This window comes from Acomys minous (assembly GCF_964271855.1).
Source record: "Acomys minous genome assembly, chromosome: 6".
Taxonomy (NCBI): domain Eukaryota; kingdom Metazoa; phylum Chordata; class Mammalia; order Rodentia; family Muridae; genus Acomys; species Acomys minous.
The window spans coordinates 42,996,453-43,018,311 of record NC_140487.1 but is presented as its reverse complement, the minus strand read 5'-3'; the positions used below and the strand labels follow the sequence as shown (position 1 = coordinate 43,018,311).

At 40.9% G+C, this 21,859-nt stretch overlaps 1 protein-coding gene across 1 annotated transcript in view; it reads left to right on the top strand.

Annotated features, from left to right (window-relative positions):
• The window catches only part of LOC311599628 (uncharacterized protein), a gene marked incomplete at its 5' end in the record, with an annotated part of 111,987 nt that overhangs the window by 52,621 nt on the left and 37,507 nt on the right, over positions 1-21,859 (top strand). Inside the window, 2 exons of the mRNA XM_084785655.1 lie at positions 3,072-3,190; positions 8,596-8,712. Of these exons, the coding sequence (XP_084641781.1) occupies positions 3,072-3,190; positions 8,596-8,672 (196 nt within the window). The 3' untranslated portion in view covers positions 8,673-8,712. The remainder of the gene's footprint in view (positions 1-3,071; positions 3,191-8,595; positions 8,713-21,859) is intronic.

Sequence of the window (21,859 nt, the reverse complement as noted above, 5' to 3'; positions counted from 1 at the left end):
GGTCAAAGTCTATTTCTTGGCTTAGTTTTGCTTTTTCTATATCTTTCTAGTGTTTCTTAGTTTGATTATCTGCTTCATTCACACAACTCATTTGTGCTTAAGTGGTAAGGGGTTTAGTAGCATTCCCCTATTATCCTGTTCGATCTGAAGTATCTATCATGAAGTCTCCTCTTTTGTCCATTTCATCTTCTCTGTTTCTACCTAACATGAATAAATTCCACAAACTGTTCTTTTCTAGTTTCAGTTTGATTTCATATTTTCTCTTTATTATTCAGTTTCTTCTATTTACTTTGAGTTCACTTTGATTCACATCTATTGGCAGCCCAAACACCTCATTTTGTGTCTATATTATAATAACACAAGAGGACATCTTTATTGTAAGACATTCCAGTAACATACAGGATAAAGTGATGTTCATCTAAACATGAGCCACTGTGTGGTGACAAGGAGGTCAAACATATACTATTAAATGCAGATAGGTGCACATTTTGCATGTAATTTAAGCTTTTATCTTTTCTACTGTTTCTCCTTTGCCTCAAAATTGCTCCGGAATTTTCTCTTAGTGTTACACATGAGAGTGCCATGCACTGCAGATACGCTGAGACACATAGCTTTGGTTGATTGTCCTATTACTATATGAATTTACCCACACACTGTTTTTCCTTAAGTGTATATATTATATAATGAATAAATAATAAGCAGCCCCGAGAGAACCTCTGAATGCATTGTTTGGTTCTGTCTTGTTTTTAACAGTGTCAGCGGTACTGAGCTGCACCTTGTAGAAGTATACATGTTTTCAGTTTCTGAGGGAGGCACCAACAACTAATACTAATACTCCCAGCTTTTTGAGATGGAAATAGATATAAGTGGCTATATAGTTTTTTGCATGTTGCTATATTTGTTGAGAAAGTAATAATACATGCTTTTCTATAGGGAGAAGGAGTTAGAGTGCCCTCTTCTCATCTCTGACATAATTATCCGCCTGCTGTGCTGGTGACTGTGGTGTCTGGGCATAACCAGTCAGCACAGTGCCCTTCGCCTTCTTGCTGTGATTGATGAGGACTTTATGTTCTGTCACCCAACAGAACCTTTCTCACCTTTAACACTGTGGTAACACAACTGCATTTGAACCAATAAGCAGTATTTTATTTTTGACACACAGGTACTTTACATGTTCATATTAGCCAGTATTTATGGTTTCTGCTTTGATGTCAATCTTAGAGAGTCCTTTCCACTTACGGATTGCACCAATAACCACATAATTATTTCTATTATCTTTTTAGTCTTATCTCTTCCCCTTCAACTTTAATCAACTTCTAATTTATTTTAAGGTAAGATATGAGGTAAGGAGCAGGCATAATTTTTTCCAAATGCCAATATAGTTGTCCAAAGTATTGTTCCCTCTCAGTATTGTTCTCTCACCTCACTTCCTGCTTCTGTTTCCTGCTCTCTCTTTCTCCTCCCTTCCACTCTCCCACTCCCCTCCCATATTTCTCTCTCTTCTTTAGCTACACTGGGAATATTAGGCAACCCCCACCCCCTTAGCAGTGTCCCTGGCCCTTAGGCACTACTTAGTACAAGGATTTACACTATGATGATTTTAGATGCCTCCTTTGTTGTAGAGGGAATTCCTATATGTCAGCATCTTGTTTTGGACCATATATTTAGCACTGGTACATAGGATTATTTATCCTCCCATCTGGACTGTTGTCAGTACTCTTCATATATTTGTTTTCTGGTTGCACTAGTCTGGTTGCACTTGCTCTTTTGTGTGTGTGCATATAAGACTGCAGGTGAACTGTAAAAACTTTTGACTTTGAAATTTCTAAAATAATGTTAATATTTGGATGGAAATTATGTTATTAATTTAGTGAGAGCCAACATTTTATAACATTAAATATTTCCAGGAAAATATCTATTCTCTTTTTTAGGTTTTTCTTTATGACCCTGGGTGCATATATTGCATAATAGTTTTGTTGTTTCAGAGAGTGGAAGAGTGAGTGTCGTTAGAGTTTAAGAGTTTGTGCATACACCTGCAGACATTGCTAGTGGCTTGTCATGTGATCACTACAGCGTGAACCCATTTTCCTTTATAAATTGATGTTTCAGTTTTTACCCTATATTGCCTACATGAGATACTGGGGTGTTAAATAGTTCTTCCCTTGAATTGTGGAATTTGGGGGAGTGTATGCAGGGGATATTTAGTGCCGCCTTTGGAGGTTAATAGCTTAGATTTCTTCCTGGACTTGGAACAGGAGGACGTGGTAGCTGCATGGACTGTTGCTGAAGTAGTTAAAAGCCATCAGGACTAAATTCCTTCTGTGAATTTCCCATGGAGATAGAGGATAAGAACCATGGATGGCATTGGAAGAGAGAAGAGGAACATCCCAACCTCTCATTGGAAAGCCTAACCCCTCAGGTTTGGGTGACTGCAGGGTGAAGGAAATGCCGAGCATAGAGGTTAGGACTGAGCAGGCCTCTCTTCACTTCCGTTTAGTTTTTGTTTTATCTTTTTGAGAGGTGGGAAAGTTACATCTGCATTTTGAACACACACGTAACTGGGTAAGCTTTCCTGCCTGACCAACTAGTGAATGAAGAAGAACCTTCCCTGGATACTCAGTGTCTTCTACAGGTTAAGAAATATAGACAGCGACAGTCTCTGGCCTGCATCAGGTGGGACTTTGGACTGGCATTATGCCTCTGCTGCCTACGTGTGGGATATCTCTAGATTGTGAACTGGGAGTACAGAAAAAGTCTTGCTTACTTATTTCCATAGTAGTTGGGCAGGGGTTAGTAATGAAAAATTTGAGCCTGCAAATGAGATCTGTAAGAAAACAAACTCTGGGTTATGTACATTGACCAAGTATTTGGGACGAGTGTGAAGAAACAGAGTTGTGATCTTTAGAGACAGTGACTTTGTACACTATGAAGAGGTGTTTGGTGAAGCTCTTATCCACAGTCACAGGGACTCAGTTACAGACTGTTGGGTGCCAGATCCTGGAGCTCTGCTTGGGATTGAGGCAGTCTCAGAAGGAAGAAGAACTTTCATGAGCCCTGGTGTTCTTTTGTAGATACCAGGGTGGAACAGCTCCAGGAAGGCCTGTCTGTAGGGTACACGGCCATGCAAGGAATGGGAGCAACTACGTGGAGTCTTCCCTGAAGTCACTCAAGGCCTCCTGGACTTGCATAAGTAAGTCGTTTGCTCATCATCTTTGATCTTTGATTTAAAATACCATGTGGGTTTTAATCTTTTGTTGGTTTTATGGATTGCACAACTCCCAGGCTGTGACTTACTTGTCTCTGCAGCCCTTTTTATTGTGCTTTAACATTTTTCACTACAAGCAGGTCTCTGGTGCTCTTTGCTTCCTATTTATCCTACTTCAGGTTTGCAGAAGTTCATAAGTTCATGGCTGAATTATGCTGTTTGTTTTGTAAAATTTATTTATTTTTGAGGTGGGGTTTTACTATGCTGGTCTTAAATTCCTGGGCATAGCATGCATCTGACCCAGACTCCTGAAGAGCCTGCACTAGAGAGACAATTCCACAACGCACAGCTGAGTTTTAATCTACTTCTCACACAGTGATCTCCCTGTGCAAATGGCAGGTATAGGAAGGCCTTTCCCATGCCTTAGGGCTCTTTTACGCTTTTCCTTGCCTCTTTCATTTCCTGGTTCCAGCTCACAGCCTTCCTTCTGCTGAGTCACAGACTGTAAAACCAATCTGTTAACTTCTTAATTTTAATCATTGTGTTTTCCAGTTTTAGAGTGTGCACTTGGCTCTTCCTAAGAATGATCTGGTGAGACTGCCCAGTTCTCACTTTCCCCCATCAATTCCTGGACCATATTTATAATCCTTAAAATTCCTTATCTGATCATTTCAATAGGTACATCAAAGATGGGTCTCTTTCTTCTAGTTTGTCTATTCTTGGTTTTTAGTTTGATGGTCCTGTCTTCTCATAGGTATGATATTCCCCCGCAAATGCAAGGCATCTTGTATGAATAAATGTCAGTCTTGTGTATCACTTCCTAGAAGGCTGTGCACCACCTAGGTAGGCTGGTGAGCTGTGATTTAGGCAAGGCTATACATATGACTCTTCTAAAATCCTCTCTCCAAGCAGGTGCTAACCTCTAGTTCCAGATTTCTCAGCAACTTTCTGGGAAATCACTCCTGTGGCTTAGTAGCTCCTTGCCCTTGAACTTTATAGTGCACGTATGCTAAATCTAGAATAAAACAAAAACTGACATCCCATTAGAATTGTTCACCACCCTAAATATGGCTAGGATTGGTTCATCAGTGGAGACATTTCAGTATTTTAATTAATTAGTTAATTAATTAACTAATTTATTTATTCTGTTTGTGTGGATGTACATGTGTGTGCACATGTGCATGTAGAGGTCAGAAGATGGCTTTGGGTGTTGTCCTTCGAGAACCTTCCATTTATATGTCTGTTGAGGCAGGGTCTCTTCTTGGCTTTGAACTCCATACAATAGGCAAAACTAGCTGGTCCCAGCGCCTTCAGGGATCCTCCGTTTCTGGGATCAGAAGTGCAGGCCATTCATAGGGTCTGGGGCTGGAACTCAGGTCTCCATGCTTTCGAGGCAAGTGCTTTTCCGACTGAGTGATCTCTGCAGCTCCCACTTGAGTGTTTTAAAACAATTTCAGTTGTTCTGGTTGGCCATGTCTGATCCATCATCCTGATGTTAACTAAGAAGCACAGCTCTTTGCTAAGGCCTGTGTTCCAAGGCACAGATGTCACTGTTGTGCTGACTGGTGGTAGCATCCTTGTCGAAATTGTAATGCCTTTAATGGTTTGCCTTTTTAGCCCAGGGTGAACTAATCAGACAGCTGTGTGGGGACATAAATCACAGCATATTCCTGGGGAACCTCAGATGAAATAAATCAAAGATCCGCCCCTCCATCAGCTCTTCAATCACTCTTTTTAGTCACATTGGAAATATGGTCCATGCTGTATTTACACTGTGATGGTAAGGAGATGTTGAACATCAATGTGGGATATTAAAAATGACAAGTTATATGGGGAAGAGTGTGAAAAGGTGTTTATACTGACATGCAATATCTAGGCTGATCTACAACTCAATAATAGGTATCATAAATCTAAGCGTGGCCCCTGAGACCGTGTTCTGGATGAGTAATAGAGCAGGTCAGCATGCTCTCCCTGATGCCGGGCAGCATCATGGGCTTCAGTGGTCACTGTTCACTTTGAGTTGTGATGCTTTTCTGCACTGGGTGTGGCTACCACCATTGTGCATCCCATCTTTGCCATTGGGATTTTTGAGTTGTGTTTTCCTGTGTCTGGTGCCATTCACCCACTCAGGCTCTCCTTTCAAAGCACTGAAACATATGAATGGTAATAAGCTAAAAATCATAATTTTATTTCTCCTCTTATCCTGGACACCTTGTTCACTTTCCTCCCCTTTCCACTTACTTTGGGAGCTTGCTCAGTTTGTTCTTTACTAATCAGTTGGAATAACTGTATTAAAAGTGTATTTATAGACTTCGAATAATTTAGTTTTAAAAATTAAATCTTAGCTGGGAAGTGTTGCACATGCCTTTAGTTTCAGCTCTGAGGAGGCAAAAACAGGCTGAATTGAAGCCAGCCTGGTCTATAAAGTGAGTTCCAGGACATCCAGGGCTATACAGAAAAAAAAAAAAAAAAAAGAAAAGAAAAGAATAACAACAACAACAAAACCACAAAAAACCAAAAAACAAACCCCAAACATAATAAAGTAAAATAAGATTGAAAAAATTAATTGACTTATTTTTACTTTATGTGTATGAATGTTTTGCCTGCAAGTAAGTGTGTGTGTGTGTGTGTGTGTGTGTGTGTGTGTGTGTGTGTGTGTGCCATGTGCATGCCTGAAACTTGCTGGAGCCAGAAGAGGGACTTAGATCCCATAGAATTTTAGTTACAAACAGTTGTGAGCTGCCATGTGGGTGCTACAGATTGAACCTTTGACCACTGAAAAAGCAGCAGGTGCTCTTAACAGCTGAGCCATCTTTCCAGCCTTAAAAATTTAACACTTAATTGCAAATGGGAATTGTGTGCATTGTGATTTGATCAGTGTTTGGATTATGGAGAGAGTTAAGACAGCTAACTCCTATATCCATCACTTCACCAACTTCTCTTTTCTGTGAGGAGAACATTAAATATCTATTGTTTGAAATTTGCTATCTATTTTTCATTTTTATTAGTTCTTTGAGAGACCTTATTCACTCTATTCCCCAACTCAACCCAGATCTACTCCCTTCCATACCCACCCAACTTTATGTCTAGTTTTTTTTTTTAAACACACATGGATTCTAATTTGTGCTGTCCATATATTCTTGGATATATATTCTATGGGAGCATGGTCAATTTACTAGAGACTATACTCTTACACAAAATGGATTCTCCATCTCCTGGTAGCTCCTCAGCTAGTGGCAGTACTGCATGCTCTCCTCCCCTCTCCAAACTGAGATTTGGTCTGGCTTGACCTTGCATAGGTCTTGTGCATGCAGTCATAATGCTGTGAGTTTGTGCAATTGCCCTGGTGTGTCTGGAGCGCATTTCCTTGTAGACTCTGGATCTTTCTACCCTTTCTTTCTCAGTGATCCCTGTGCCTCGGGAGGAGAGAGGATGATACAGACATTCCACTGTAGGGTTGAACATTCTTCAGTATATTATTTGCTGCACTCTGACAAGTTGTGGTTTTCTTCATTAATTACTGTCTATCACAAAAAGAAGCTTCTCTGATGAGGGTTGAAGGGTGCATCAATCAGCGGCTATAATGATAACAATTCTATGTTGGGCAGAGTGATAGTATTTGATGCTCCTCTACGGCCAATTTCCTGTCTAGCCACAGGTCTTGTTCCAATAATAGAGCCAGGAATGGATATTATCTTACGAAGTAGTCTTTAAATCAAAGCAGAACCATAAAGTGGCTGGTTACTCTCATGACGTTCATGTCACTATTGCACCTGTGGGGGTTTCTTGCTGGATCAGCCAGTATTATAGTTTGCAAGGTTCACAGCTAGATAAGACTGATAGTTACTTTTCTCCTCTGGTTGTGTGCTTAGTACCTTCCAGAACTATTAACGCTAGTCAGTAGGCATGACACTTCTAGATCAGTACTAGTTTGGTTTCTCCATGTTCTATGACTCAAGTATATAGTGTTTTCAACATAGGGTCTTAATCCCTATGCTTATTGTAATGTAATCAAGTACATTAGCAATAATCTGCAATGTTTGGGCATCTGTAGGATTTCCCTGACCAACAACTCCCAAAGAGGTAACTAAATGTTGTACTAGGCTTTTTATTTGGTAGGTTGTGCTGTCTAATTGGGGCATTGCCACTCTGTAATAGGGTAACTCTATTTTAATTCTTTTTATATATGACTATATGCATATTTTAGGAAGCTTTGATAGCAACAAGTTTCCATGTGACTTTTACAAATGGTCTAGAGTTATTTATCCCTCCCTGTATTACCTCTTCTACCCTGCCCTCCCATCCCCAGTTTAGCTCCTCCAATGCCGATACTCCCCTTGAACTCATTATGCCACTGTATTTAATCTTCCCTTCCTTGAATTCTTCTCCACAGCCCATTACTAATTAATTGACCTCTGTGGCATTCAAAAGGAAACATATCTTTAGATTCACACCTCATATCTACCAATAAGAGAAAACATGGGGCATATGTCTTTCTGTGTGTAGAGTTCTTCACTCAGAATGTTTATTTTCAGCTCCATCCATTTACCTGTGAATTTCATAATTTTGTTTTTCTTAATGACCTAATAATTCTTCATTGTATAGATGTATCACATTTTCATTGTTTATTCATCAGTTGATGGACATCTAGGCTGTTTTCATTTCCTGGCTGTTGTGAAAGCAACAGTGAACATGGATGAACAAGTATCTTTATAGTAGGATATGTGCCCAAGAGTAGTATACTGGATCATAGATGGGTCTGTTTCTAGCTTTTTGAGGAGCATCCACACTAATTTCTACAGTGGCTGCACCATTTTGTACTCTCCTAGCAGTGAATAAGTGTTCCTCTGTCCATGCATCCTTGTCAGAACTTGTTTTCATTATTAACTGTGATCTTCATGCAGCACATAATTTATAGCACCCACTCCTCTAAGACTTTGCACCTCTGAGCATCATCTATTCTTTTCCCACTCCTCCTTTCCTAGCTCTGGTAGTGTCATTAAAGAAGCATCAGCATCCATCCTGCAAGCTGGGATCTCTGACAAACTTTGTGTTATGTCACAGTGAAGGACCTGTACTTCCAGGGAGCACCACAGATGTAACAGGGGACAAGGTGGTCTGTTAGGCAGGTGGAGGCAGAACTCAAAGGGATGTGGCCTGTTTCCCAGACCAGGGCCTTTGCCATGCACAGTGTTCCCTTGGGGGATTAGACACAGGCCTGGGTGAAGGGTGGCCTCACAGATCCTGATACATATGGCCTGGGTCTTCACTATACCAGGCTTTTCTAGACTGGCCCTGCACTCTTAAGAGTGAGAACTTTTGTACAGGTAATGCAATAGTTCCCCGAGTCGCAGACCAGATGCTGTTTGGTACTCTGGTTTCTATTTTAGGGGCTGCAGACAAAAGTTCAGGGTGTGGTGACCATGCCTCATGGAAGACAAGTTACTGTGACACTGAGGCCCAGTGAGCAGCTCTGCTGGAATTCTTCTGTTTCACCTTGTTTGAAGGTAGCCTGAGAAACAACCAAGTGTAGATGGTACCATTGGATGTTGTAACCCTGCTGCAATGATGACAGCGTGGGGGTGTCTATGTGGCCTAATGGCTGTCAGTAGCTTCCTGAGACTCCTGAGGTAACTTTGTCCCTTGGTCTCTCTGCATTGAGACTTCTCAGGAAGCAAAGGAACACCACCTGGGCCAGCATGGAGAGGTGGGTCTGTGTACCAACCAATTGTCAATGGATATACTCACTCTCTTCTCCTTCCCAGCATGCAAGCACCTTTCAGTGTTGTGCCTGGGAGAGCTGTTGGTTTTTTTTTAGCTCAGGCCACTCTCTCACAGTACTCATAGCTGAATGTGTAAAGGAGTCACAGTTAGCAATGTGCCTGTCAGAACACTGCCTTTACTGTTGATGTCTCTGGTCATTGCAAATGTTCTTTCATTTTCACTTTGCCTAGATTGCTGAGCTGTTAGCAGTTTTGTATGTCAGCCCAGATAAGTTTTATAAGGAAAAGCTGAGTAGGGAGGAATGGTGTTCTCAGTAGAACACACTGGAAGATTTCCACAGACCTAAAAGGTGGCCCTGCACATCCAGGCATGAAACACACACAGAGTTTCCTGTAGTTTCTGGTGGAAGTAGTACTCAAGTTTGTTGGGTGCCTGGAGCAGAGGCAGGGGAGTGCACAGAAGCCAAAGTGTTCCCCTCCTTACTCCCTGACCCATTCAAGCTTTAATTGCACAGGGAGCTTGACCAATGGCATGAGAACTTGTAACAAAGTGGCTCGACTCATTCTGCCTTTATTGTCCTCTGAGAAGTGAGACATCCTTCCGTCACAGTCACATGTCTTTATAATGTTAAGAAGTGAGGAGTGATGACATAGTATCTCCTTTTCTAGCTGAGAGCCAAGACCCCAGGACTTCAGTGATGCAGGTATCCGGAATCCTCCTGGCAGTCCCCCACTAGGTGATGCTGTGTTGTCAGAAGCAAGCCCAATGAGTGCAGAGTAGAGTCCAGGCATGCCGCAGGAGGCGTGCTCTGGATGGAGTAGCCTGGCTTCCTGCTAATGAGGGGAATTCCGCCAGCCCAGGAGCATCTTTCACAACCTGCATTTTTGTTTGGTCTCATGTGAAGGCTTGTGCTGCTGTCAGAGTGTTTTCTAGTGTCCTGCCAGCTCTGACGAAGTTAGCCCGCTCTGAACACTTTGATGGTCGACGAGTCTTCTGATGGGAACATAGCAGAGGTGCTTGGAAAGTCCTCAGCCACAGCTGGAGTAAATAGCACACGTTCCCCCTTCACTCAACCCTGTTTGGAGCATCTGGATTTCAGCAAGTCTGGAAAGATTTGGGTAAAGCTCATAGGAGAAGCAGGAATCTCTTTTTCTACAAAAGACACCAGTAGAGTTTCCCTCCAGAAGACTATTCTAGAAAAGAGGTTGTATTGTCTTTACCCAACCATTTTATCAAGGTCATTTGATATAAAAATTTTTTGCTGCGGACCTGGGAGGAGAGGCTTCCCATGGTGGCTGTTTTCACAAATCACTGGGGGGTGGGGCTGAGCTTCTGGAAGATGGCTGCGTGGTGGTCCCTTCAGCATCACTGTGTGCTGTGTTCCATCTGCCATTCCCTAGGATGCAATTTACTTTCAAGGATGGTGTCTTGTGGGTGGATATCCCAGGAATGGGCAATGGAGCCAGAAAAGTAGCCTTCATGGCTGAATTTACACTAAAATGTGAATTTTCCTGTGTTTTATGGCATATCTATTATCCACTCATGTCCAATCATTACTATGAAAATGGACCACACTGAAGACTGTGAGTGTCTGAACCAGAACAAAGAAGGCATCACACCTATGACCAGTCTCTTCAGTCTCTGTTTCAGATGATGAGAGCTCCAGGCACTTGCCAGCTCTTTAAAATGTAGAAACTCTGGCTTATTTGGGATGAGGTAATTTGATGAACGTTTTCCTTATTTCCCTTTATCATCATGCTGCAATTAATTGGGCAGAAACAGAATGCAAATGAAGATGCACCAGGTCAGGGACCACCTGTGCTGAGGGATGTGGAGCTTGACTGTGATTTAGGAGGCAAACTCATGAAGCTGAGGCATCTGGAGAACAGCAATAGAGAGGACTCTCACACAGGCCCAGCAGACTTGGAGAAGTGGGGACAGGGAGGGTCATTCAGATGGCCTGGTTATAGAGAGATCTAGCCACATAGGTATTACCTGTGTCTCCCAAATGAATTGGGCCAACAGTCACAGTCACAAGAGTCTGGGTGATAGAGCTCATCTTGGGTCTGCTTGACATGGAGCAGTGCAGAGAGGAGAAGAGGGTGTTTGATGTCACAGAGCTAATAGGGACACTATAGTGGCTTCAAGGCTAGAAGATGGCCCAGTGAATGTCTCACAAAAGGTTATGTGCACAAGTATCAACAAACTGTTCACTCACTCTAAAGAAGTAGAGTTCTCAACTTCAGAAACCCAGGTCCTGAAACACTGTCTTAAAACTCTCATGTTAAGTGTGGAGTTTACATATGCATCTACCAAAGGCAGTTCCTGTGGGGTCTGATCTATCCTTCCAGAATCTCCTAAAACCACTGTGGTAACAGAGGACTAAAGAAGGAAGGCTATCAACGGGATGAAGAGTGAAGTACCACAGTATAGGTGAAGGCAGGCCAGACACCTCAGGGCTAAGCAATGAGAGCTGTGAATCAAGGAAACTGAAAAAGACACTAGAAGACAGAGGACCTCCCATGTTTCTGGGCTGGCAAACCAATATTGTTAAAATGGCCACATCACAAAAACAAACAAAACAAAAACCTGTACTGATTCAAAATTCCGGTGACATTCTTTACACAAACAAACAAACAGACCCTGAAATTAATATGAAAGTGCAAAAGGCCTCACAGCCCTGAAGTGATTCTATTTAGAACTAGCAACAATAGATAAATGACAATACTGGATTTCAAATTATAACACAGAGCCATAGAAACAAAGCTAGCATGATAGATGCACAAAACCAAACACATAGGTCAATGGAATAAAATAGAAGACCCAGAAATAAGCTCACACAAATATAGTCATATTATTCTTGAGAAAGGAACAAAAACATGCATTGGAAAGAAACACAGCCTTTAACAAGTGATGATGGGAAAACTAGGTATCCATATGTAGAAGAACTAAAACTCTATTGTTCAACTTATACAAAAAAAATGTATTAAAGATCCCAACAAAAGACTTGAAGCTTTGAACCTACTTAGGCAAAATGTAAGAAAAATGTAAGATACAGCCATAGGCAAGGGGACTTCAAAAAACTGAAAAGAATCTTCACAGAAAAACAAAACAAAACAAAACAAAACAAACAAAAAAAAAACCTCCCAAAGCCAAAGCAACAGAATTAAGAGACAGCCTACAGACTAAAAGAAAATGTTTGTCAAGTACTATCCAACATAGGATTAATATCTATAATATATAAAGAACTAAAAAGTCTAAACAATTAATAATCAGTCCAGTCAATAAGTGGGCAAATAGGCTGAAATTATGATGTTTGCAGGAAAATGGAAATTCCATGGCAAGTGAGAGAAGCAGACTCTGAAAGCCAAGCATAGTGTGCTTTCATATGTGGGGTGGAAGAGTCAAAGTGTATTGTATACATGTATAGAAATGTCATCATGAATGATTACTATGTAATTAATATATTCTAATTAAATGAAATTAAATGTCTAGCATACTTTAGAAGTATGGGCATATTTTTAGTTCTTTCATAAAAATAAACAACTGAGTAGAAGACTCTTGAAACTCATTCTAATTAGAAGTAAATTCAGTCCAATCCTTAAACAAGAAATCTCTGGACAGAATAGGAATGAATTTTCCCAAAGTGTCCGACATTGATCATCACTTATCCTTTTGGTGGCTGCTCCTAGTCTTCACACAGCTCAGCTATGGTAAATACTCTGGAGGATCATACACTTGGCAGGTGTGGTACAGCTCTGGATCGCATGCGGGTTTTGGTGTTGTGTTGTGGGTAGATGTATGAATCGCTCATTTCCTGTATTGAAATTCTCATCCTCATGATGACTATATTTGGAGATGGGGACATGTGATACACACTAAAAAGAGGCTGGTATGGGGCACCTGCCCAGTGCAGAAGAGACACCAGAACTTTTCTGTGTCATAGGAGAGCCAACAAGGAGGAAAACCCAAGGAGAATCCTTGTTATCGTTCTAACTGTGGATCCTAAGAAAATAAATGCCTAGTTTGCAAACTGACCAGCCTGGGATGCTTTGATGTGACAGCCAAGCTGAGTGGGGCAGACAGATAGAGAAGTTGTCAGAGTGGGGGCAGCTTCAGGAGAGGTGAAAGAATTTAGATTTCTGGGGTCATCAAGATGTCTCAATAGGTAAAAGTACTTGCTGCCAAGTCTGATATCCTGAGCTCAATCCCAGAACCTACACGGTAGAAGAAGAGAATCAACTTCTCTAAGTTGTCTCTGACTTCCACATATCTGTCTTGTATATGTGTATTCTCTACTCCCCACATGCATACAAGATGCTGGTTTGTTGTTCTTGTCAACATGACACAACCTAGATTCACCTGGGTTGAGGCAATGTCAATGGAAAAATTACTTCAATCATATTGGCCTGTGTCCACATCTGTGAGAGGTTGTGTTGACTGGTGATTGATACGGGAGGATCCAGCACATAGTGGGTGCCATTGTCTTTAGGCAAGTGAGCATGGATTGTATAAGACAGCTAGCTGAAGCTGGGTGCTGGTGGAGCACACCTTTAATCCCAGCACTCCAGAGACAGGTGAATCTCTGAATTCAAGGCCAGCCTGATCTACAGGGTGAGTTCAGGACAGCCAGGGCAACACAGAGAAATCCTGTCTTGAAAAAACAAAACAAAAACAAAGATAGAAAACAAAAATAGAAAGATAAAGAATGATTAAAAAAAAAAAAAGAAAAAGAGTAAAAGAAAGAAAGCTAGCCAAGCATGACCTAGTGAATGTAGCATTTCTTCGTGGTTTTTGCTTCAGTTACTTTGTGAGTTCCTACCCTCATTTTCCTTCAATGATGAATTATGTTCTGGAAACATAACAAATATATAAACAAATAAATACATAAATATAATAAAATTTAGAGATTGTTTCCCGTCTCTAGGGAGGGCATGCTTCCAACTCTGTGTAAGGACATGCTTAAGGCCCTGTGGAGATGTGAACCTCTAGTGTCAGAGTTTATGCTGAACACAGTCTGTGTCTGAACACTGTCCTTCACCACAGCATTCTGTTTGTGTAGGCTCTCGTGGTTTCATCACCCTCCCACTGTATTTTCAGGTGAAACTCTGTTCTATTTCTCTTCTTTCATCAGTACTGTTACCACTGTGAATGTCTCTCCTGGACCATCAGGTAGCCTAGACCTTAATCTTAAGAACCCAGAGGACTTGAGCCTTTATACACCTCTAAAGGATCCATGAGTTTTGCTGTTCTTCATTTATTGAAGTCCTAACTTCTCAGAATGTAACTAACTACATTTGGAGCTAGGACCTTCAATAAAATGAGTTCAGTAGACTTATCCCTAATCCAGTGTATGTGATATACTCAGGATACACATGGCACACAAGGACGACCATGTGAGCACACAGGGGAAGGACAAGAGAAGCCTAAAGAGGAACCCATCTGCTACACCTTGGCCTTCTTCAACCAAGTTATAGTGAATACATTTCCATTATTTAAGCTACCCAGCCTGTGGTAATATGTTATGCCACCATCAACAAAGGAACATCCTACCAAGATGGGCTACCTGATAGGAGAAGGGGAAGGCCAAATGGGTCCTGGAAGCTCACCACACTTGGGGAAACTCAAGCTTATGTGATTAATCATTATTCACAAGATATCTACAGTATATCAACACATGATACATGCTATGTGTACTAGGGACATAAATGCTGATGCATTTGTATGAAGGAAACACAGCTTTAAACTTTGTATTCTGAGAATCCAAGTCATTTCACATAGCATATAACATGGAACTAGTCCCATTCCATGAAGAAGACATTGACCATATCACTCATTATTTTTATTTAAATGACCATTTTAAAATAGTGTATAGGTTTACATGTGTAGTTTTAAAGTAGCAGAACAGGGGAGAAATGGGAAGCTTTTTGGTCACTGTGTCAATAGTAAGCAAAGCATATCCTAGTGTTTTTTTACTTGCTATTCCTGACAGGTCACTATAGTTCAAGTAGGGAAAAGTGAAAGCCTCATACCATAAGAAGAACGGCACAGCTCTTCATCCACACATGCGCAGACACACTAGCCTACCTGTTCACTCACATTTACACCCTGCACCCATTGATCACGACTTTTTTTTGAATATGCAGTAGTGTCATATCAAAATGGCCCTGGGAAGATGACTGTAACATATAGCAGAAGGTTAACTTAATTTTTGTATTAATTCTTTTAGTGTTTTATTCCATGTCTTTTGCTCATTCACTCCTACCCCAGATCTACTATCTCTTCTCTACTCACCTAACTCTATAACTTTAAAAATAAACATCTCTTTAAGCTGTGCTGCCTCTGTATTCTTGGCTGTTTGGTTATCCACTGAGGTGTGCTCAATCTACCAAGTCAATACTCTTAAAAAAACACCCTGAATCTCCATTTCCCAGAACCCATCAATTGGCAATACCTCCTCTACCAGGGGTTAGGCCTCATGCCCACGTTTTTTGTCCATGCTGAGATTTTTGTCTGGCTTTTTTTTTTGCATAGGCCTTGTACATGCTATCATAACCACTGTGAGTTCATAGGTGCAACCGCCTTACTGTGTTAGAAAAACACATTCCTTGCAGTCATTATCTACCTTCTGGCTTTTACACTCTTTGTACCCTCCCTCCTATAGAGGAAGGAGAGTGCCATAGACATCATATTTAGGGCTGAGCATTTAGCAGTCATTTCTTTTCTACACCTTGACAAGTTGTGGGTCTCTCTAAGAAGCTTCTGTGATGAAGGTTTAGAGGTGCACTACCTATGGATATAAAGATATAATTAGGAGTTGGTTTAATACTATGCCCATTTGTTTGTTCCTTGCTGCTGGAGACACTGCTCTGCTGGGGTTAAAGGATCCCAAGATGGCTGAGAGTAAACTTGCTCTAAAAACTGTTGATTGGGTAGCTTTTGGGGGAAATCATACCCCCAAATCAAAAGATAACTGCAAACTCCCTTAAGTACTGTAATGAGATCCTCCACACCAGGTTGGCTAATCTGTCTGAGAAACCACCAGCGATTGACTGGGTTTACTGCAAAGCCAATGTGGCCAAGGCAGACTTGGTGGATGATTTTGAAAAGAAGTATAACTCCCCAAAGATTCCTGTGACTGAGGATAAATACATGGCCCTGGTGAACCATGAGGAAAAGGAGGATGTGAAGAACTGTGCTGAGTTTGTGTCTGGATCCCTAGTCAGGATCCAGGAATATGAGAAGCAGCTGGAGAAAATGAAGAACATAATTCCTTTCGACCAGATGACCATTGATGACCTGAGTGACGCCTTCCCAGAAACCAGCCTGTCAGAACCTGTGCAGCAGGCCAGGAGGGAGCCCTGGCCTACATTGAAATAAAGCATTTACATAGTGTAAAAAATTAAATACTATCCCCATTTAATAGAGTAATTGTAGTAAGTTCTCCCTTAGAGTCTATGGCCAGTTGTCTAGCCATGGGTTCCTTCTGTAATAGCAGTTCCAGGCATGGGTTTCAACTTGTGGAGCAGGTCTTAAATACAACCATAAAGTAGTGGTTGATTATTCCTGTAGTGTTTGTGCCACTCTGTGCACCAGTGGGCATGTCTTGTTGGGCCAGTTGTTATTGTATCAGTGGTCACAATTGGATAAGATTGATGTTACTTTTCTCCTCTGATCACACATAAAGCATCGTCACACTGTGAAAGCTAATCAGTAATTGGAATAGGTTTGGCCCCATAGGCTTATGTATTTAAATGCTTGGTCAGTAGGGAGTGGCACCATTAGGAGGTGTGGCCTTGTTAGAGTAGGAGTGGTCTTGTTGGAGGAAGTGTGTCACTGTGGGGCCAGGCTTTGATGTCTCCTAAACTCAAGCTACACCCAGTGTGACAGTCTCCTTTGGCTGCCTTTGGATTAAGATATAGAACTCTCAGTTCCTTCTCCAGCACCATGTCTGCCTGTTTGCCACCATGCTTCTGCATGACAATAATAATGTCATGAACTCAGCACATCTTCCTTTTCCTCCTTGTTCACCAGGGCCATGTATAATCATGGACAATAATGGACAATAATGAACAATAACGAACTATAAGCCAACCCCAATTAAATATTTTTCTTTATAGGAGTGGCCGTGGTCATGGTGTCTCTTCACAGTAATAAAACCCTAACTAAAACAATTGGGATGAAATATCCCCATCAGTTCTAGCTTAGTTTCTCCAAGTTCTATGGTGTGAGGTGTTTTCAGCGATAGGGTCTCTTAACTCCCAAGTTCTGGAGAGTAATCAAGAGCATCAACAATAACCTGCAATAATTGGCTGTATGTAGGATCTCACTGACCAAAACTAAAGAGGTAACACAACCTGGCACTGGGCTTCTTGTCTGTGATGTCTTGTAGTGCATTGTTATAGGACAACATGTATTATAGGGTAACTCCATTTAAACTTTTTATATATAGGTATGTGTATATTTAGGAAGCTTCTATAGTTGCAATTTTATATATAAATTTTTGAAAGATCTTTAAGTATATTTATCTCTCCTTGTATTCCTTCCTCTACCCTGTTCTCCATCCTTTATCCCAATTTTTCATTCTATTATTACCCATTTACCGTGCACATCACAGTGTTCTATATCCCCTCCCTTGATAGATCTAATTTCATGACCTCTACAGATATTCCAAATGAAATACACATATCTTTAGATTTAAAGCTAATATCCACAAATAAAACATGGGCCTGAGTTATCCCACTCAGAAAGATTATTTATCTGTGAATTTCATAATTTTATTTTTCTCAGTGAGTGAGTAATATTTCATTGTCTATTCATCTGTTGATGGAGTTCTAGGCTGTTCCCATTTCCTGGCTGTTGTGAATAGACCAGCAATGAATGTGAATGAATATTTCTATAGTAGAATATAGAGTCCTTTATTTGCATATCCAAGTGGTAGAGCTGGATCATGTGGTTGATGTATTTCTATTTTTTTGAGGAGCAACCATATTGATTTCTATAGTGGCCACATGAGTTTGAACTCCTACCAGAAATGAATAAGTATTCCGCTTTCCCTACATCTACACTGGCATTTGTTGCCCTCCTCCCCCTTTTTAAAAAATCTTAGCCAATTCTGACTAGAGTAAGATGAAGTCTCAAGATTGGTTTGATTTGCATTTCCTGTGTGGCTAACAATGTTGATCATTAAAAAAATTCTCAGACTAGGTAGTGGTGGCGTACCCACCCATTTAATCCTGACACTCAGAAAGCAAAGGCACATGGATCTCTGTGTTTGAGTCTAGCCTGTCTGTAGAGCAAGTTTAGGACAGAGAAACACTGTCTCAAAAACCAAAACCAAAACCAAAACCAAAACCAAACACCACCACCACCACCACCAAAAGTTCTCAGCCATTTGTATCTCCTCTTTTAGAACTCTGTGTAGTTCCATGTCCCATTTTTTTCAATTGGGCTATTTTTAGTTCTTTGTGTAGTATGGATACTAAATGGCATCAGATGAATAGCTGGTAAAGATTTTTACACCTGTTCTATAGGCTGCCTCTTCACTCAAACAATGGTGTCCTTCTGTGCAGAAACTTTTTATTTCTATGAGGTTCCATTTTTCAATTGTTGATCTTAATGCCTACACTAATGGGGCTCTGTTGAGAAAGTCTTTTACTTTGCTAATGAGTTCAAGCATAGTCTCTACTTTCTCTTTGATCGGGCTTCAAGTATTACATTGAGGTCCCTGATCTATGTGGAGTTGAGCTGTGTACAAGGTGAGAGATAAGGCTCTAGTTTCACTTTCTTCATGTAGTTAACCAGTTTGACTAGCGCTATTTTTCTTAAGATGTCATTTTTCCAGTGTGTATGATTTGGACCCTTTGTCAAATCAGGTGGATTTTTAGTATGAGTGTAAGCTTGTATGTAGATCCTTAATTTTATTTTATTAATAAATGTCTGTGTTTATGCCATTACCATGCTGTTTTTCTTACTGTAGCTCTGTAGTATAACTTGAAATATGGTATGGTGATACCTTCATCAGTTTTGTTATTGTTCAGGATCATTTTTGCTGTCCTGAGTTTTTGTGTTTTCATATGAAATTTAATTAGTTTCTGTGAAGAATTACACTGGAATTTTGATGGGGATTGGATTGAATCTTTAGACAGATTTTGGAATGTTAACTTTTAACTATCCACAAAATTAATTTCCTTTAGCATGTGTGTATGGAATTTTCTTGTCAGATCTTTGTACGGTCCAGTTAACAAAGTTGAATTGGTGCAAGCTAGGAGGAAGTAGGGAGCAAAAATCAAGGAACCAGGTTCAATTTTTAGGCGCTCAAGACGTACCCAGCCAGGAGAGAAGGCCTGGTAGCAGTGTCTAGTGAGACTGTGCTATGAGGACCTGATGTTTTCAAGGGGGAAAATTTGAAGTAAAAAAAAAAAGTTTAAATATAGTTACATCATGTGGAATGATAATGCTCCCCCTAAGAGCCATAGACCATCTAACAAAAACCCCAGTGTCAGACAAGGAAAAACTCCCTTCAACTTGCATATATGTAAGACAATGATTATAGAAGATTATGAATCTGAGAGGGTGGGGGGCATATGGGAGGATTTAGAGTGGGGGGAGGGAAGGAAGGAAATAACAAAAACTACTCATGTATAAAATTCTCAAAAACAAACAAGAAGGCAAGACAGGCTCAGGCAGAGGGCAAGGCTGATAGCAGTCACTCTTTTGGATGGTACTGTTTCCCTTGGCACACCTTCTAAGGTCTTTCGAAAATGTCATTCTCAAGGGCATACCTTTGTCTGGTTTCAAGTTGGTACTTCCTCAAGGCATTGGCTGATACTGCACACTGCTTAGAGACTAATGAGGCGAGGAGATGCCTTCTAATAGGAGTCAGATAGAATTGTTTTTAGTTCTTGTGGGAGGGATTAAGAATATAAAAACTGAGATGAGCGTGCTTCCCTGTTTGCTCCAGCAAGCATAAGTAGTTACGGTAGATATTAGTAGGAATCAAGATGTGTGCCAAACAGTAGTGATGGATGACTTCATTCTTCTATTATGAAAATGTTAAAGAATAGAAATAAGAGAGTGGATAGCAGTAAGTTGCTACCAGTCACTTTCATTAGTCATTAACATATTAGCATATTAGTTTGCTGAAGGATCAGGAAGTAAAGGAGAGATGTTATGAACACTGCGACATGTCATCCCTCTAGCGCTTGAGGAGAAATCCATTCAGAATTAAGAAATGTCCCCACGTGAACACAATGCCATTACCATACCATACAAAGCTGACAGTGATCTATGTGCCCTCAATTTGATAGGTCATTTCACCTCAGTTTTTCTTATTCTTATATTGTGCTTGTCTTTGTTTGTTTGTTTGAGGCAGGGTATCTCTGCATAGCCCTGGCTGTCGTGGAACTTTTTCTGTAAACCAGGCTGGTCTCGAACTCAGTGATGCTCCTGCCTCTGGAGTGCTGTGATGAAAGGCATGAGCCACTACCACCTCATCAATATTGTGCTTGTTTAGTGGTGGTGATAAGAGCATAAGAGCAGTACTTTCTTCCTCACAAGGCTTCTGTGAGAATCTGGAAAGCAGAACTTAATGCCTTGAAAGAATCAAAGCACTATACTTCCTTGATGGAGTATCTGTTTGGATGTAAGGGTTCTCAGAGATATAATCAAGCCTCTCTCACACCATCATCCTGGAAGGGATGATGTGTACCAAGAGATACCACTCATATGTAACTCTCAAGATAGGCATCCCATGTCATGTTACACAAGATGAGTCCCATATTGGATGGACATAAAAACAGAAGCCAAAAAGCAAACTCACAATTTTCTGGACAATTGCCACAGCATAGTCTATGGATGACACCCTAAATGAAATCCTTGGTTATGATGACAAAATATTATCTAATCATACTAAACCCTGTCAATCCTTCAAGGATTTACTTCTCCAGGTTTGACTCCTGCCAGAAAAAGATTCCACATAAGGCCTCTCAGCATAAACACAGCTCTGTCTTAACTCAAAGGTGATTAACTAAAACTGAAGTCACTAGGGTAGGCTTTAATTCACTTTAAATTGTAGTTTTGTAAGAATAAGGGATTACAACACAGATACATACAGAGGCAATACCACATGAGAGCACAGTGAGATGATACCATGTGCTAACTGTATTGATTTAGGGGATTTATTGGACTGGCTTGCATGGTAGTGAGTGATAGTTTAACAACTTACTGGGGACTGCCTCTGACATGAACTCTGGTGCCCCTTATTGGATCACTTCCCCTTGATGGGGAGGCCCTGGCACACAAAGAAAGGGGAAGCATACTACCTGGATGAGACCTGATAGGCTGAGGTCATATGTCAGAGGTCTAGGGGAGGGGGATAGAGTAGAAGAGGGAGGGAGGATGGGAATGGGAAGATAGAACCAAGAGGATAACAATCAGGATGTAATCTGAATAAATTAAAAATTAAAAAAACAATGTACTCAGATGCTGATTTTTGTGCCCTAAGATCTTGTTGTCGTCTAGATGGGGGCATTGTCATTTCTTTTTTTTTTTTTTTTTTTTTTTTTTTAATACATTTTTATTAATTTATACATATTACATCTCAGTTGTTAGCCCATCCCATGTATCCTCCCATCCCTCCCTTCCTCCCACTTCCCCCCCCTACTCCCCTCCCCTATGTCTGTGTCTGAGGGGGATCTCCTCCCCCTGAATATGCTCATACGGTATCAAGTCTCTCCTTGGTGACCTATTATCTTTCCTCTGAGTGCCACCAGGCATCTCCATCCAAGGGATATGATCAAATATGGGGCACCAGAGTTTGTGTGAGAGTTAGATCTTCTTCTCCACTCAACAGTGGAGAATGTCCATCGGCTAGTCCGGGTAGGGGTTCAAGGTTTTTACTGCCTATTTTTTCCTTGGCTGTTGCCACAG